The 15,627-nt window shown below is 59.6% G+C and overlaps 2 protein-coding genes and 1 long non-coding RNA gene across 6 annotated transcripts in view; 2 read left to right on the top strand and 1 right to left on the bottom strand.

Moving 5' to 3' along the window:
* Positions 1–3,064, top strand: part of SKAP1 (src kinase associated phosphoprotein 1) — a 164,370-nt gene extending 161,306 nt beyond the window's left edge. Inside the window, exons 12-13 of one of the 2 annotated variants that reach the window (XM_068918812.1) lie at positions 1,870–1,994; positions 2,718–3,064. In XM_068918812.1, the coding sequence (XP_068774913.1) occupies positions 1,870–1,971 (102 nt within the window). In that variant the 3' untranslated portion in view covers positions 1,972–1,994; positions 2,718–3,064. The remainder of the gene's footprint in view (positions 1–1,869; positions 1,995–2,717) is intronic. The other variant, XM_068918813.1, reaches the window with a different exon arrangement.
* A 99-nt stretch (positions 3,065–3,163) lies between these two features.
* Positions 3,164–15,030, top strand: LOC138062172 (uncharacterized). Of its 3 annotated transcripts, XR_011136259.1 has the most exons (5): positions 3,164–3,271; positions 3,980–4,108; positions 11,424–11,627; positions 11,797–14,293; positions 14,511–15,030. It is a non-coding gene; the product is annotated as an uncharacterized lncRNA (long non-coding RNA). The 3 variants fall into 3 exon arrangements; XR_011136260.1 differs by lacking the exon at positions 3,164–3,271 and having other exon boundaries at positions 3,418–4,108; positions 11,800–14,293; XR_011136258.1 differs by lacking the exon at positions 3,164–3,271 and having other exon boundaries at positions 3,419–4,108.
* On the bottom strand, positions 6,020–15,607 carry SNX11 (sorting nexin 11). The gene is made up of 7 exons (XM_068918814.1): positions 15,302–15,607; positions 10,331–10,379; positions 9,808–9,894; positions 9,563–9,663; positions 9,208–9,306; positions 8,772–8,984; positions 6,020–7,262 (listed from the first exon to the last, which is right to left on the bottom strand). Exons 2-7 carry the CDS (start codon positions 10,349–10,351, stop codon positions 7,136–7,138), a joined length of 648 nt encoding a protein of 215 aa, XP_068774915.1. The 5' UTR covers positions 10,352–10,379; positions 15,302–15,607; the 3' UTR covers positions 6,020–7,135.
* Between the last annotated feature and the right edge of the window lie 20 nt (positions 15,608–15,627).

The following is a 15,627-nucleotide window of genomic DNA, read 5'->3' on the forward strand; positions in this document are numbered from 1 at the left end:
CCTTAGCACCGAGCCAGCGGGCTCGCAGGGCGCCCACTTCTCTTCTCGCTGCATTGCTCGGGGCTCATCACGCCTCGCCAGAGCAGTTATCTTCCTGAGCAGGAGGTTTGCAAACCCCTCTGCAAAGTCTCAGCTAAATCATTTCCCCCCCCACTGCCATCCCAGTCCACGCAGGCCCTGAGCACACGGGCCCCATTAGAGCATAATTAGGTAGGTACCAGTAAAACCGGCCTCAAACTCCCTGCTTCCCTTCACCCCCCTCCAAAACCCACCCGCTCAGCAGCCCCGGTCTCCGGCGTCAGCACGTTAGCGAGATGCAAATTAGCACCTCCAGACGAGAGCAGAGTTCACCCTGCACTGGGCTCTGCCTTGCTGTGCCAGTGCACTCCTCGTTTTAATAGTTTAATAAAAATTAGCATAATTAACGAACATCTGTATGATCCAGAGTGGTGCAATTTGGCACTTGGAAACGAGGACTTAAACATTATTGCTGGGAGTTTAATGTTGTTTTAATTCTTTTTGGCACTGTGCAGTGAAATAAACGTTTGGTGCCGAGAGTTCTCGGCTGGCTCGCATTTGCATTTTCCTCCCTCTGATTATGAGCAATCGTGGACTACCCAGCAATTCATCAAAGCAGAAATTATTTTAAAATACCTCATAGCGTTCAGGCTAAGGCAGGGCTGTGGCGAGCGGCGGAGGGACGGGCGCAGAGGCCGGGGGCTCCCTATGGTGCCGGGGTGGCGTCTGCGGCCGGAGCCCGCTGCGCCCGGGGCTTTAGCCGACGCGGGGTGAATTGGCAGGCTAAAGCAGATAGACCCAAGCGTTTTCCTCTGGTTTCCTCCTTGTGCAGAGAGGAGGGCAAGGCAGGGTGCGCCAGGGAAGGGGCTCTGCCGGGGTGGGGGACGCGGCCCCCGTCCTTGCCTGTGGCTGCCGTCTGGCAGTTCGCTGCGGCGCAGTGCCTGGGAGCAGCGTCCATCCCGGACAGGCGCCTCTCCAACCGGCAGAGCCGCGTGCCCTAGGGAGTCCGGACTCCTGGGTCCCTTCCCGGGCTCCGGTGAGGGAAGTGCCCTCTGCGGAGCTGGGAACGGCAAGAGCCGTTTCTCTCTCAAACCTCTGCTATCCCACAGAGCTCCTCTCCTGACCAAACGCCCTTTCCCGCTGGGTTTGATGGGTCAAACGCCCCGGTGGGTCCCAGGGTGTCAGAGCTGGTGCGGACAGGGGCCGGGCCCAGCAGCTGCGCGGCAGAGCCCGCTTCTTTGCAGGCATCACATTTAAGATCTCCTTAAAAAAAACAACAACAACAACAACAAAAACCCTATTTTGATCGCAAACTTCTTTAGCGGGTGTGCTAACTCCTCCTTTTGCACCAGGGGATGGAGGTTTTCTGTTACTATTTGTCTCTGCTACCTGCTGCCAAGTGTATAATCACCCATGCATCTGCAGAGGGCACTGCGGAGGGGACGTCTCACCGGGGACTTTTACTGACCCCATGGCCAGATCCTTTCTGGAGGGGCTTCACAGAGCTCCAGGCCTGGGACATCCTGAAAGTTGACATCAATAACTGTAGGGCCAACCCAAAATAGCCCAAATCAGGGCCCCTCAGTTAAATGCTGAGTTGCAGAGCAAGCCCCAGCCCATGTCCTGCAGACGCAAGGTGGGAGAGCAGGGAAGGGCTGGGTTAGAAAGGAGGCAAAGGTTCCCCCCCCTGCAGGATTTGCACAGGAGAGAACAGGATCGGGGTATTTTCCGGTGGGGGTCTGGGGGCTGCTGCCTGAGGCCGCTGGGAGGGGACCGAGCCGTGTCCACCCGGCACTAACCCCCAGCGCTGCCAGCTGTCCCTGTCACCATCCTTCCTGTGTGTCTCCCCAGGAGTACAACATGTATGGCTGGTGGGTCGGAGAGCTCGACAACGTGGTGGGCATCGTCCCAAAGGACTACCTGGTGGCTGCCTACGACCTGGAGGAGCGATGAGCGCCCCTGCTGTGACGTCCTGGGTAAGAGCAGGGCCCCCGGCCTGGAGTGCAGCTGCTGGGGCTGGGGTGCTCGGAGGGGGAGCTGGGCACTGGGGAGCTGGCTGTTCCCGGGGTGTCCCAGTGTCTCTGGGGTGCCCGAGTCTTTGGCTCCATCTTCTGGTCTCCACTTTACACGGAGAGCCACGGCTGCAACTCTTGACAGGGCAGCACAGAAAAGGCCACCATGCCCCGTGAAGCGGTGAAAGGGGGCACCTTTGTAGGGCTGGGGGTGTCAGCAGTGCGGGGACACAGATGGTCCCTGAGGACACGGCTGTTTCATGCTTTCCTGGGGTTCAGTACAACGTGTCCCTTTCAAGTCCTTCAAGATCCATGGGAGAAACTTGTGCTAAAACCACTGCAGCTGGCTCCATCAGACCCTTGAAAGTCTTATGTCACCAGTTGTAACACTAACACTGATGCCAAGCGCTGCATGTGCAAGGTTTTCCTCCCAGACAACACCCCTTAGAGAGGTGAGTCTTTTGGCAGATGGGGAAACTGAGGCACAGAGTGGGGCTGGGGGAGCGGAGGGAGTCTGCAGCAGAGCTAGAAGCAAAGTCCAGATGCCTGCAAGGAGCAGGGAGATCTCCACGGTCGCCCTCCCTCCATAGCCCCTCTGCATCAGTCGCTGGCGTGTGCAAGGTCCCAGCCTGCCTCTCAGCATCTCCCCTTCCTGCTGTCACCCCGTCTCTCCCCTCCCCGATCCAGGTGCTCCCCTCTTTTCCTGCTCCCTGGCTCTCCTGAGACGCTGGACCGACCTTCCTCACTGTCAGCCCCAGCCTCCCCCTCCTGCAGGAACCTGTTGTGCGAAGAGACCCACGTCCCATCACCCCGCCACCGAGTGCCGGGGGTCGAGCCCTGGCCTGCCCCGAGGTACCCAGCTGCGATAGCTCCCGTCTGCCCCGTGCGGGGCTGTGCTTCAGCCTCATCCTGCCCAGGCTGTGCGGGGCCGGGCCGGCTGACGACGACCCGAGGAGCGGCTGGCCATCCTCCGGGGCAGCAGGGTGGGATGCAGGGGGCTGGTGGTGCAGAATAAAGCTGTTTTTCTTTCCACCTCCTGCCTCGAGTTCCTCGCGGGTTTGGGCATGGGCTGCGGGTGCCAGGCGCTGACACCCTGCCAGGGGCTTGCAGCCCCTCACCTCCAGCCCCAGCTCCGAGCAACAGGAGACCCGTCTGCTCCAGGCCTGCCGGAGCCCCGCGCTAGGGATTAAATCAGCGCGTCCCACTCCTGCCGCACTTGGCTGAAGGGCCGCTAGATGGTGGTAAGTACCTGCTTGCTGCAGCCTTCCCAGGAAGGGTGCCCAAACCCCCTGGGAGCCGCGGGAGCAGGCGGACGGGCACCCGGGGCGGCCCCGGCAGCGCAGCTGGCGAAGTGCAGCACCCCGGCAGCCTGGGGCGACTTCGCGCCGAAGCGGTGGCGCTGCCGAGCGGGGAGAGCCCAGCCCGGGGCCCCCGCGCTGGAGGGCACCGATGCGCTGCAGCACGGCAGCTTGGAAACCAGAGCCCTGGAGGTGCGCCCGGGGCTGCAGGGAGGCGTTTGACCCCATGCCTGGTGCGTCGCCAGCTCCGGCCCAGGGCCTCGCTCTCGCCAGTGAAGGCCTGGGTGTATTGGAGATGGCCACCGATGCCACCTCCCTGCTGGACGCTCCTCTGGCATCAAGGGTGGATTTGGGATGCCCTGCGCTGGGCAGGGCAGGGCACAAGCCCATCTCCAACCCCTCTGGTGTTGAGAGCGCCGCTTTTTGGGCAGCTACGTGGCTGATCGGAGTGAAGCAGCTCCCAGAGACCTTTTGGCAGCGGTGTCTGCCGCAGCCCTGTTCCTGGGGGCCAGGGAAGGAGGCACCTGGCCAGGTTATTAGCGGGATCAGAGCTAGTCCCTCGGCTGGGATCACTGTGTAATTACAGTCATTTTCTAGCCATGCTCAGCACAACGCGTGTTTAATCAAGGCCTGGCTGGCTCCTTCTCCCAGCCCTCATCGCTCACTGGCAGGGCTCGCGTGAGGCGAGACCCCAGCCCTCGCGCCGGCAGCTGAGCAGATGTCCAGACGGAGCAGGACGCGCTCACGCCTCGGGAGAGCAGCTGGCGAGGACGGGTGCAGGTAAGCAGAGCGCGCCCCGTGGTACTCATGCCAACGGACGCCTGGGTGACAGGCGCCCATGGCACCTTCACCCCGGCTTCCCGCTCGCCGTCCTGGCAGCTGGCTGGATTTGGGGCTGTGGAGCCCTTTCCCAGGGCGCTGCCACGCCAGACGCTGGCCCTGGCTCGCTGCCTTCACCGCGGTGGCCCTGGCTGCAGCGAGGGGTCCGTCCCGCTCTGCGGCAGCGAGACCTGCAAGCTGCTGCAGGACGGGACGGGGCAGGCAGCAAAGGTGGCGGGAGGCTGACGGGAGAAGGGTGCGGGCTCTGCCGGGCGACTTGCACGAGCTCTGGTGCGGAGCAGGAGCCGTTCGAGCGCGGCGGCCGCCCGGGATTGCTCGCGTGGGCAGCGCGGTTCCCCCGGCTCGGCCCGCGCAGCACGGTGGGAGGTGCGCTACAATTTGTTTGCCCAGCTTCGGGAGACAGCCGTGCTCGGGCGGGGGGACGAGGAGGATGCGCCGTCTGAAGCGCCTGGCTGGCTGCCAAGCCGCGGGGCTGTTTTTCTGGCAGCAGCGGGGAGGAGAGAGACGTGCCAGGCTGCGAGGGAGCAGGGAGGGGGCCGAGCCGTCCTCGCCTGCTCCGAGAGACGAAGGTTACCTTGAGCAGCTCAGTGGCCTCGACCCTGTGACGGCGGCAGCCGGACGATGGGGTTACGGCTCCGTGCCCGGAGCCAGCTCGCAGGCTGCCGTTCCCCCGCTGCGTCCGTGGCTTGGCTCACGCGCCGCCGCCCAGGGCCCCTCCGTCTGCGCAGCAAGGCGGCCCTGCAGCGGGGCTCCCAGCCCGCGGCACCTCTCGGGCCGCGGGGGCCGCGCGGCGCCATCCCCGTTGGCTCAGCGCCGCGCGGGCATGGCGAGGGCTGCTTCCCCCCCGCCCTGGTGAGCCAGGGCTGCCTCTGACTGTTTTCCCAACAGCTTTGCAAAGCTGATCAACACCACTAAAAATAATTTCCACCCGGCTCCGAAACGCAGCCGATGCTGGGGGCAGGGGCACCGTGCGGCTCTGCTGGGGCTCAGGCCTTCCCTCCCCACGGCCTTAGCTGCCCTGGGCCGCGAGAGGGGCCCGAGCCCTTGCTCCAGGCCTGGCTCTAGCAGCTCCAAGGTCACTGCAGAGGCCCAGCAGCTGCCGTTTCCAACTCCGCCATACGAGGGGAGCCCCAGGGCCAACTGGCTCCTGGCAAGGCGTCAAGCAGAGGCTGCCCCGAGCCTTGCACCAGGGCTGGCTGGAGCTGGGGGCAGGATGCGGCCCCGCGCGTGGGCGAGGGCCGCGGGCACAGCTGGCCTTGCAGCTGTGCCAGTTGGAGCCGCGCGCTCATGAATATGCACAAGGAGGGGGGCAGCCAATGGCTGCGGTGCTCCTGCGTGCCAGCATCTGCCAGGCTTTGCTGTGAACTTCTCCTGACATTTCAGATGCGCCTCAGTGGGTTTCAAACCCTCCCTCCCCTTCCCCGCTCAGGGCCTGCACCCCCTTTGCCCCCCACACAGGGCTGAACCCCCCCACCCCCCCCGCACGGTGCAAGCTCTCTCCTCGCTCCGGGCCCTGGCGCTGTTGGCCATGGCAGAAGGGAGACATCAGACACCAGCTCCGTAAACGGAGCCCAGACCCAAACCTCATATCTGTGGATGGCAGCTCCAGCAGCAGGGAGGCCTCTAGCCCAGCCTCACAGGGACAAGGTGTCTGCCCCATCCTTGCCCCTAGGCCCTCCCCAGGGCCTCTCCTCCGAGCTGCAGGGTCAGCCCTGCTGATTTCAACAGCATCAGCCATGGTGGGAGAGGTGCAATAACCCGCTCTGTTCCCTAAAGCAATTAGCTTGGCCTCAGCTCTGCTCAGCTCCCTCCACCCACGCAGCGAGGACACACACTGCCAGCATCCGTAAGTCTCTTCTACTTCATTTTTATTTCAAGTCAGAGCACGTCAGCTCTGCCTTCACCAGTGCTCAGAGTAGCAGGAAAAGGTGCAGGAGAGCCCAGGGAACAGTGTCAAGAGCAACTGGAGCCCAAGCACTGCCAGACATTGACTCCAGGGAAGCTACATGCACCTTCTCTCCTAGCAAATAAACTACATGCTGGCTGTGTCCTCCCACCCCCATTCCCTTGCTGTCACCCTCAGCTTCCCAGCTGTGCCTCACAACCAGTGCATGAGGAAGGACGTGCTCTCCTGCAGAAGCCTGTCTGGAAGTGGTTTCCCCCAAAGGGGCAGGGGAGAGAAACTGCTTCCCATCTTCTTCGCTGCCTCATTCCCAAGCCCCATGCTCCTAGGGCACAGGAGATTCCAGGCAACAGGCCCCAAGGGGAACATGTCCCCATCCATCCCAGCTGCGTGCAACCTGCAGGGCAAGCAGTGCCAGGAGGCCCCAGGTGCAGATACAGTATCTGCACCCAGCATGAGGGCTGCAGCTCAGCACAGCTGAGACACCACCACCCCAGGAGCACAGCATGGCTATAACCAGGGAAATACAGCCTCTGCTGCCTGAGTTTCAGAGGGGAGCACTAGGGAACTGAACTCAAGAAACCCACAAGGACAGAGCTGGGCAGCAGCCAACCCCTGCTCGCAGCCTGAGGCTCCGCACCAGGGCCGAAGCATTCCCCTCTCGTGCTGGATGTGAGCCATTGAGCTGTACCCACCTCACGTTGGCCAGGGACATGCCAAGAGCACGGGGCCCTGCTGGCACTGCAGACCAGTCATCTAAGCCCTCCTACTGCTCCAGTCAGGGAGCAAAGGCCATGGGAACAACAAACACAGGTTTCACTAACCACTAGATCTCCTCTCTGAAAAGAGCTATATGAACGCACTGCCTGGAACATCAAGGACAGTCCAGAGTCAGCAGGGAGAAAGCGCCTGAGCCCCAGACACTGCAGAGCCAAGGGCAAGGCCGTGTTCCCAGTAGAGCTCCAGTACTGTTGCCCTGGACATCCCTCCAGCTCAGTGGTGGTCCTCTTCACCCAGCAAGTGCTACAGGTCCCAGGAAGGGCAGGCAAGGTCACTAGAGACGTTCACTGCGTCTTGCGCTCGGCCATCGCATCCAGACTGTCTGAGTGGGTGTCTTCCATGCCAAAGTCACTCCAGTGAGGGAGGGTCTCTAGGCAGCTTGGACCCTGTGGGCTTCCCAGGCCAGCACAGCTAGAAAGAGAAAATGGATCAGAACAGAGAAAGGATCCAAGGAAGATGCAGGGCCCTGGCTCCCCAAAGGAGGCTGGGGTACCCGTGTCTCCAAGTCATTTGCAGTCACTTTGGCACAATCCCTTCTGCACTGCGAAGGCCACTTTCCCTCTGCCCAGCCCCACAACAGCCCTCTGCTCCCAGCCAGCTCAGCCACAGCAGCAGCCGCTCACCCGTGCACATGGGCCTAGAGCAGGAGAGGGGGAGACTGCCACCAGGGAGAGGCAGATGGTGCTGGCAGCAGCCCGGGATGTATGAAGCCACGTACGCTGCCTGCGTACCTACCCATTAGCTTGGGCTGTTGTCTTCCCTCAAATCCCTTTCTTAAACCAGAAGAGCTCTATTTAAAATAAACAGGTCTCTTGCTGGAGTCCAGACACCTCTTTCTTCCTGCTATTTGAAAACCAAGATGAAGAAACACAGGCGCTGGGTGGTGCAGGAGGCCAGACACAGCCTGCTGGTAAGCAGGCAAATATCTCGTTGGAGGAGCAGGGGACCCAGAGCATCTCTGCCAGGCACACCGGGCTGCCAGCAAGCACAGCCAGGGACCCAGCACCTGCTGCAGGACTCACGCAGTAGCCAGGGCATGCGGGTGATGTCCGTGCTTGTTCAACTACTTGCAGGGAGCTGCCATGGTGGCACATTCAGGATGCCCTCCTCCCTCATCAGGTCAGTCACTTCCCCAAGTGCAAAACACCCTTGACTGGCTGCATGAGAGCAGCCGCCCCACAGCTCCCATGGAGAGATGCCTGGTTAATTCCTCAGCATGCAGCAAGCACTCTGAAGCTCTGCTGGGCAGGAGGAATTGCACAGCCCACTCACGCTACAAGGACCAGGACAAGATGCACAGAAAGCCTGAGCTCTGAAAGCCTCCAAAGACTCCTTCACTCCCTAGAGATTAAGGGAGGAAAGCGTCTAAAGACTCCTCTAGATCTCAGCTTAAGTTCTTCCAAGAGACTTGAGCTCTTCTCTGCTAAGCCTTGGCCAAGGCCAGGACAGGTCAGACACCCCCAGGAAGCCTGGAGAACAGTACAGGAGAGTGCTGGTGACAGCTTGAGATGTCCAGCTCCCTTCGCCTAACCCCCAGGAATCCTGTCCATTCAGTCTGCAGGACTGGGGGACACATGCGCCACTTAATTCCTTTAAATGACTAACAAGGATGGGACAAGCAGCTCAGAAAGGTTCAAGGGTCCCTGGAAAGCCCAGCAGCTCCTTATTTTACAGCAGGGGCTGCTTTCTGCTGCTGAAACTCCCTTGCACAGACACCAGCCATTTCAGATCAAGCTGTAACCAGCCTCACAGCTGCAAGCACTGACAAGGGGAGGTGCAGACAGCAAGTCACTGGCTGGCTCAGAGCTCTGCCATTAGCAAGTCCTGCTCAAGCCAGCGCAAAGCGGCTCAAAGCACAAAGGAGCTCAGGTCTGCCTGGCTGGTGGTACCTCCGGGCTGGTCCTTCCCCACCTGCATTACCTGCCATGCAGGTCTCCTCCTGGTAGCAGGACAGGACGACTCTCTTCCTCCTGCACCCAGCCACAGTTGGACATGGCATAGTGCAGGATGGCTTCTGTCACTGTCAGCGAGCCCTGGCCTTGCACACACGCCTCTATCTCAGGCACCGAGAGCTGGCTCTGCAGGAAGAGGTGCAGCCGACTGTCAGAGAGGAGGACCACGTTCTGCACAACCCTGTGCACAGAGAAAACAAGATGAGTGATGCAGGTCCCCAGCTGTGCAGGGCACACGCAGGGCCTGGGATGGCCTGCACATCCAACAGCTCATGGGCCCCAGACAGCCAGGGTGACCATCAACTGCTCCACCTCCAGCTCACAGCCAGCATCTGCAAAGCAAGACTGGAGCAGGGAGTCCTCTCCCTGCATCCAGCAAAGCCATGTTCAAGTGCTTGACTCACTTCTCCAGGAACTGCTGCAGCCCCTGTCTTCGCTTCTCAATGAACTCATCTGTGCTGCCCACAAAGAAGGTGGATTTCCCAGGCAGCTCTGGGACAGGCCTGCAGGAACAGAGCAGAAACAGTGGTTCAGGGTCGGGTCACCCCAACATCACAGTGAGGAGATATGGGGGGGCGCCATGGCAGCAGCAGCCAGGACCCTGCTTTGGGCAGAGCTAGATCCCAGGAGCCCAGATAGCCCATGTTCTGCCTCTTTCCATCCACATCGGTTGAGGGAGCCTATGGGATCTCTGGGCAACTGGAAACGCAGAGTATGGCTGCAGGTGGAAGAAAGGAGGTGGGCACAAGATATGCTTACACTAAGCCTGCATTCTTCTGGAGCTGACTCCTCAGCCACACGAATTCACGGTACCGACGCCGCACACATGAGGTCTTGGCAGTAAAGGCCTTGCTGTTGGTCTGCAGAAAGACCATGGAATCAGGGCTGTGGCTCCTTCCATTTCCCTCAGACAGACAGACACGGCCAGACAATGCCACTCACGAGACTCGTGTATGGCACAAGTGAGCTCTGCAGTTCACCCTGCTTCGCTAGCCTCAACTCACATGGAGGAAGATTTTATAATCCACATAGGAGTTCCAGGAGCCTTCGTTCTGCACCCGGGGGTCCTGCACACGCACCGTGGTCAGCTCCTGGCAGCACAAACACAGCCTGAGCTCAAGGAGGCAATGCTCACGGCCTGCACCAGCATCACCCCCTGCTTGCACACGCAGGGCAGTGGGAGTGGATGAGGGGCACTGCCTTCATGCAGGACTCGGAGGCGTTCTTGGGGTCAGGTACCCCCAACCACCCTCTGGCTCATCCTGCCAGGCAGTTCCCAGGTACAGGTAACCCACCCAGCCCATCCTGCCCAAGGGGCAGTGCGATCACTGCACAGACACCCCAGACACCTCCGGCATTTCCCATCCTCATCACCAGCTACCCCTCAGCTCTGTCTGCCTGGGATGCTACCCGGCCTTTGGCACCTCTCGTCATCCCTCCACAGAGCGCTCAGTCCAAGATCATTCACTCCAGCAATGCCAAACCCCAGCCACGGAGAGACAAATCCAGAGATGGAAAGGGTCTTACTTCTTCTCGGTTCTCCAACATCCTAGAGCCAGAGCCCAGAGGGAAACATCTGTACAGAAGAAAGAGGAGAGGGGGAAAAAGGAAAAAAGGATTAGTGAAACAAGTAAGATCCAACACCCAATCACGAGGGTCTGCACTAGTCCCAAATGCACCCTGCAACCCCAGGCCAGGCATCCTCACACCTCAGTCCCATTCGGCAGCATCCCTCCAGCCCCCACATCCACACACAGCTGTCTTCTCAGATCCTTTTTGCCTCAGTCACCACCAAATAAAGAGCATTTGACTCCTCTCTCCACTCAAGGCTGCAGTGCACCAGCACTAAACTCCCACATGTTCCCGAGGCAAAAGGGCCCTTCAAGCTCTCGCTGGGGCGTGCTGGAGACTGCTCAGTGACCACAGCCAGAGCCTGTGGCAACCCACAGCTCACCTGCAGGTCACCTCTGTCCACAGAGGCATGCCAGGCTCCTCCAGCCTTGCAGGACAGCACTTGGAAATCCCCACGCTACAGATAAAGGTGAGCAGGGCTCCAAGCTCCGAGCCTCCCTCTCTTGGGGAGCTCCTGGGAGACATCCAACCCATCCTCTCCCTCAGGGGCAGCAGGGCTGCAGCCCTCAAGGGAGCCCCAGCAGTGGTGCTGAGCACCCTGGAAGGGCTGTAACCACCCGAGGAGGGGAAGGGGGCAGCCACCTCTGATGCAATGCACTCTACTCCCAGGCAGAGTAACAAGGTCTCCCGGAAGGCTGGACACAGCTCCTGAAGAGCCTCACCAAGCATGAGGTCTGTTCGATCAACTTGGAGCCATGCAGGGCTGAGCTGGCAGCCTCAGACTGCTGGTCCTGTTTCTCCTCCCCCTGGTATAAGTCTGGATACCTGGTTAGCCAGGAACGGCCTCCTCGCCCCACAGCGCCGAGCCCCTGGGTTCCCCGTGGAGCCTCCCCCCAGAGCCAGAACCAGCAGCACAGCAGGGAGACAGGGTGGAAGAACCCGTCCCGGCCCATTCCCCAAGGGCAGGTTTGCACTGAAACACCAGAGGAGCCGGTTCAGCTGCAGAGGAGAAAGCCCTGCTTTTATCACACAGATCCTTCTCTTCCAGGCCTCCCTCTCCCTCTGCTGCAGGCAGTCAACTGCCCGGCATGAGCCCAGCTGAGATGTTTCAGCAGGGAAAAGCAGCCAGCCCACTGTGGGGACCGCTGCCCCAGGTCTGTGACCAGCCTTGTCCATGAGACCCAGCGCTCCTGGGCTGCCAGAGGAAACCTGCTTTTCACCTGCAGAGACCAGTTCTCCAGCTGCCACCACAGTAAGTCTCCCATTAGCACCAGATACTGATAGGCTGTTTCTCTTCAACTCTCACAATTCACCTGAATAAGCAACACATTCAGTGCAGTTTCCCCATGCAGTTAGATTGTGTGTCTGCATTGTGACCACTCTCACTTGCGCTCCTCCTTCACCCCCTACTCTTCTCCCAGCAGGAAAGGGGGGAGCCAGGCAGCACTTGCAAAGCCCACAGAGACCTGTGAACCTGCCCAGCGAACCCCTGGGCTGTCGGCTACGAAGCTTTCCTGGCTCAGCTATGTTGCGAGCTGTTTGCACGTTCCCATCGCACAAACCACTTCCTTTGCCACATCCCTCTGGTATTCCTGGGTCCTGTGGGATGGTGTCAGCCAATTTGCTGCTCCATTACACACTCCTGCAGTAATTCCTGTTCTGCAACCATACCACGAGCAGAGTGCCAGTGCTCTGGGGATGGGGGACAGCCAGATAACCCCCCGCCACCAGTAAATGCATCACAGTCCAGCCAGTGAAACCCCTCCGAGACAGCGTGCATCCTCCTGGACACCACACAGACCAGGGCTGCTCATCAGGGGGAGCTGGAAGACCAAGTGCGTTCAGTGTCCTGGTTTCACCTACTCTGGCTGGGTTGTTTGCAACATGTTTTGGAGCCCCTGGGATGAACCGGCAGCTCAGGACTTTGCCTGTCACAGCCCAGGCTCCCGAGGGACACGGCTGCCTCGTCACTGAGGCAAAGCAACCCTTCACCTGTTCCGGGTTCCTGGAGTCTTGCCTTTTAGGCCATGAGAGCTGCCAAGTGCCAGGCAGCACTGGAAACACAGCCTTTATTTATATGCTCAGATGTGAAGCAAAGCCCTTCTGAAGACGGAGCTAATTTTAGCTGGGACAAGGGGAGGGGTGAGCCACAAACCACCTTTTAAAAAAAAATCTGGCTCCACCGGTTTGTAGGTCCTTTCTGAAAGACCTCAGCCGTCCAATTCATGCTGGAAAGCACAGAAAGCGTTAATAAAGAGCAGAGAAGAGTTTCGGGAGACAGCAAGAGACCATTTCAGGATAGACAGCAAGCAGCTTCTGGATATCTCCAAGTAATTGAACTCTTGCTGGAGCTCGGTCAGGCTGCTGCTGTTTCCAATTTGAGCTGCAAGGAGGAGGGCAAGGGGAACCTACCCAAAACACAACACTTCACTGCACATGATTCTTCCCCCAGGGAAGGAGGGGAGAGAAGGAGCCAAATGTGACATTAGTCACTTTGCTGAGTGCAGTAACAGGGGGCGGGGGGGGGGAGCTCAGCTCCTCCCCCGTGCTGGGGGCTCCCATCCAGAACCAGCTCAGCAGCACAACTTGACCATTATGTTCCTCGGCCTCCCCAGAGATGCTGCCTCGGTCCTGTTGCTTTCAGAGCTCCTTGCTCTGTGTAACAGCCCTGCTTAGATTAAAAATGCAGGAGGAGGCAGGGGGGGGAAAGAGAGAGACTCACAAATTGCCTAATGGAATAGCAGAGAGCTGCCAGGAAGAGAAATTTAATTTCCCAGCTGCTGAAAGGGTGCTCCGAAGAGCAGAGACCCAGGAGGGGGAGACGGCTCTCCGCTAGTCAGCAAAGAGGCAGGCAGGCTGAGGGAGAACAGAGATGGGTTAATCAGAGAGCAGCAGCGCTCACCGACCCTGGCAGCCTGGGGAGGCGAGACCAGCCGCGGATCAGGTGCCTCGGGCAGAGCTAGGACGACTAGGTTGCAGCAGGACACTGGAATTCAGCTTGAGGGCCTGGTACAGCACAAAGGCTTAGTTATTTGTTTAAAGATAACCTGGGAAGTAGTGCTCACGTCTTGTACCATCTTTTACTGGTACTTTCATTCAGCAGTGTATCAGGAAACGCATAATCTCATTTAAGCTTTATTTAGAGCTAATTATCTTAAACTTGATAAATCAACTTAAACCAAATGGAGAAGGCAGCTTTGAATTAGCTTTAAACAGTGATGCCAAATCCTCTTTTTAGAGCTTTTGCTTAAAGCCTCAGTTTAAGGGGCCTTGGGATACATGGTTTGGTTTAATCTTCCTCTAATTTGCATTTTAGTGTTTTCAGGGCTCACACTTCCAGTGTCTTCTGGCTGGAAGGACAAGAGGCTTGGAAGCCAAACTTAAACCCCATCATCTGCGCTCTTGGAGCCTCATAACTTTTAACCTGATTTCAAGACAGCTTGTGACTCCAGAGTGATGTGGTTAGCAGCGCTGAGGAAGGGTTTCTGCACTGTCCTTCTGCAGGCAGATCAAGTCTGTGCTTAACCCATTAAAAAGTCAGTCAGCACAGCCCAGGATGTGACACAGACCTTGTTTTTAACAGAACGGAGAAGTGGTCCAACTCCACGCTGCCAAGTCAGCCCCATACACGCACTTCTTACAGATAAAGCGTTTGTTTTTCTCTTTTACTCGTTATCTTTTATCTGCCTGGCTGACTCAGACACATCCTTAGCAGTCTGTCACCCTCCTTACCAGCGGGACCTGCATTGAATGCTCTTTCCTACCAGCGCACATCGATGACCACATAGTCCAGCTCCTGACACGCAGCTCTGCATCCCTTCTGGGACCGCAGGAGACCCTCCCTCCGCCAGAGCCGCTCCCTGCACGACTCCAGGCCAGCCCGCCAGTGGCCCAAGGTTTCACTTCCATCCTTAGCAGGTACAGCAGGACCCCAGGCCCCAGGTGACTTCTACTTTAGCTTTGAGTTTTGAGGAAAGCTTCACAGAAGAGTTCCACAGAAAGGGGGAAAAACCAAATAGGAACAAGTCCAACTTGTTTCTGCTTTTACTTGTCACACCCAGAGTAATGAACTGGGTTTCCATTCAGAAAACAGACCTCAGAGAGATTTTCTGAAATTATTTGTTTTCCTTTCCAGTGGGGAACGGGTTCCGCATTCAAACAGACCCCAAAGAAGGATTTCCCCAGTTCATCACTTCCAAACGGAACCAGACTTCTCCAAACAGCCAACTGCCATACCTGCGCCTATACAAGGGCCAGTTTAACCACGCTATCGTCACTGTATTCATGTGGCAGAGACGCAGCAGAGCTGCTGCCGAGCTCGGCGGGGCCATCAGCGCAAGCGGGGCCTGGCTGTCACCCACTGCGCCGGGGCCAGCGCTCTGTCCGCTCCGAGCCCCTCGGAGCGGCGTCAGAGTCATTATTTTCCACATTTTACACGTGGAGGAGACGGTTCTGCAGCAACGCAGTTACCTCCATGCCCTGGGCTCAGCGCAGCTCCCCCGGCAGGAGGAGCCTTGGCAGGTAATGTCAGTCCCTGCCCCACGGCAGCCACATCCAGTGCCAACCCCAGGACAGCACCAGGGCTGGCAGGGTAAGGCCCCCCCCCCAAGCACCACCCTGCCCCAGAGCCACCCAGGGGGCTGGCAGGGCAAGGCCCCCCCCCCGCACCATCCTGCCCCAGTGCCACCCCAGGGGGCTGGCAGGGCAAGGCCCCCCCCCCAGCATCACTCTGCCCTAGTGCCACCTCCAGGCCCACTCCCACACCCCGGCGCCCGGCCCCAGCACAGCCCCAGGGGACAGCCACGGCGCCCCTCTGCCATCGGGCAGGCCTAGGGCCGCCGCCGCCCCCCAGCCCAGGGGATCCGTCCCAGCCCGGACACCCCGCCGGTGTCAGCGCGCACCCCCCACCCCTCGGGGGCCCCTCACCTCCTCCTGCCAGAAGCGGCCCCTTTAAGCAGGCGCGGCAGCGCGGCGGCCTTATAGCCAGGGCGGCGCGCTTCCCCTTCCGGCGCGGCGCGGGGCACTCTGGGAGCTGTAGTCCGCGCCGCGGGGCGGGGGTGTAGGGCTCCTTGCGTGCTGCGCGGGGGTCGCGGGCGGGCGGCTTGCGCCCCGGTGTTTCTCTGGCATCTATGCGGGGCGGGACAGAGGCCGGGCGGAAGAGGCAGGCCGTTCGGGGCGGAGAGGCTGCGGCACAGCGGGCCCGACTACAGCTCCCATGGCGCCCCGCGGCGGGCGGGACTACATCTCCCATG

The sequence above is a fragment of the Struthio camelus genome, chromosome 25, assembly GCF_040807025.1.
Source record: "Struthio camelus isolate bStrCam1 chromosome 25, bStrCam1.hap1, whole genome shotgun sequence".
NCBI lineage: Eukaryota > Metazoa > Chordata > Aves > Struthioniformes > Struthionidae > Struthio > Struthio camelus.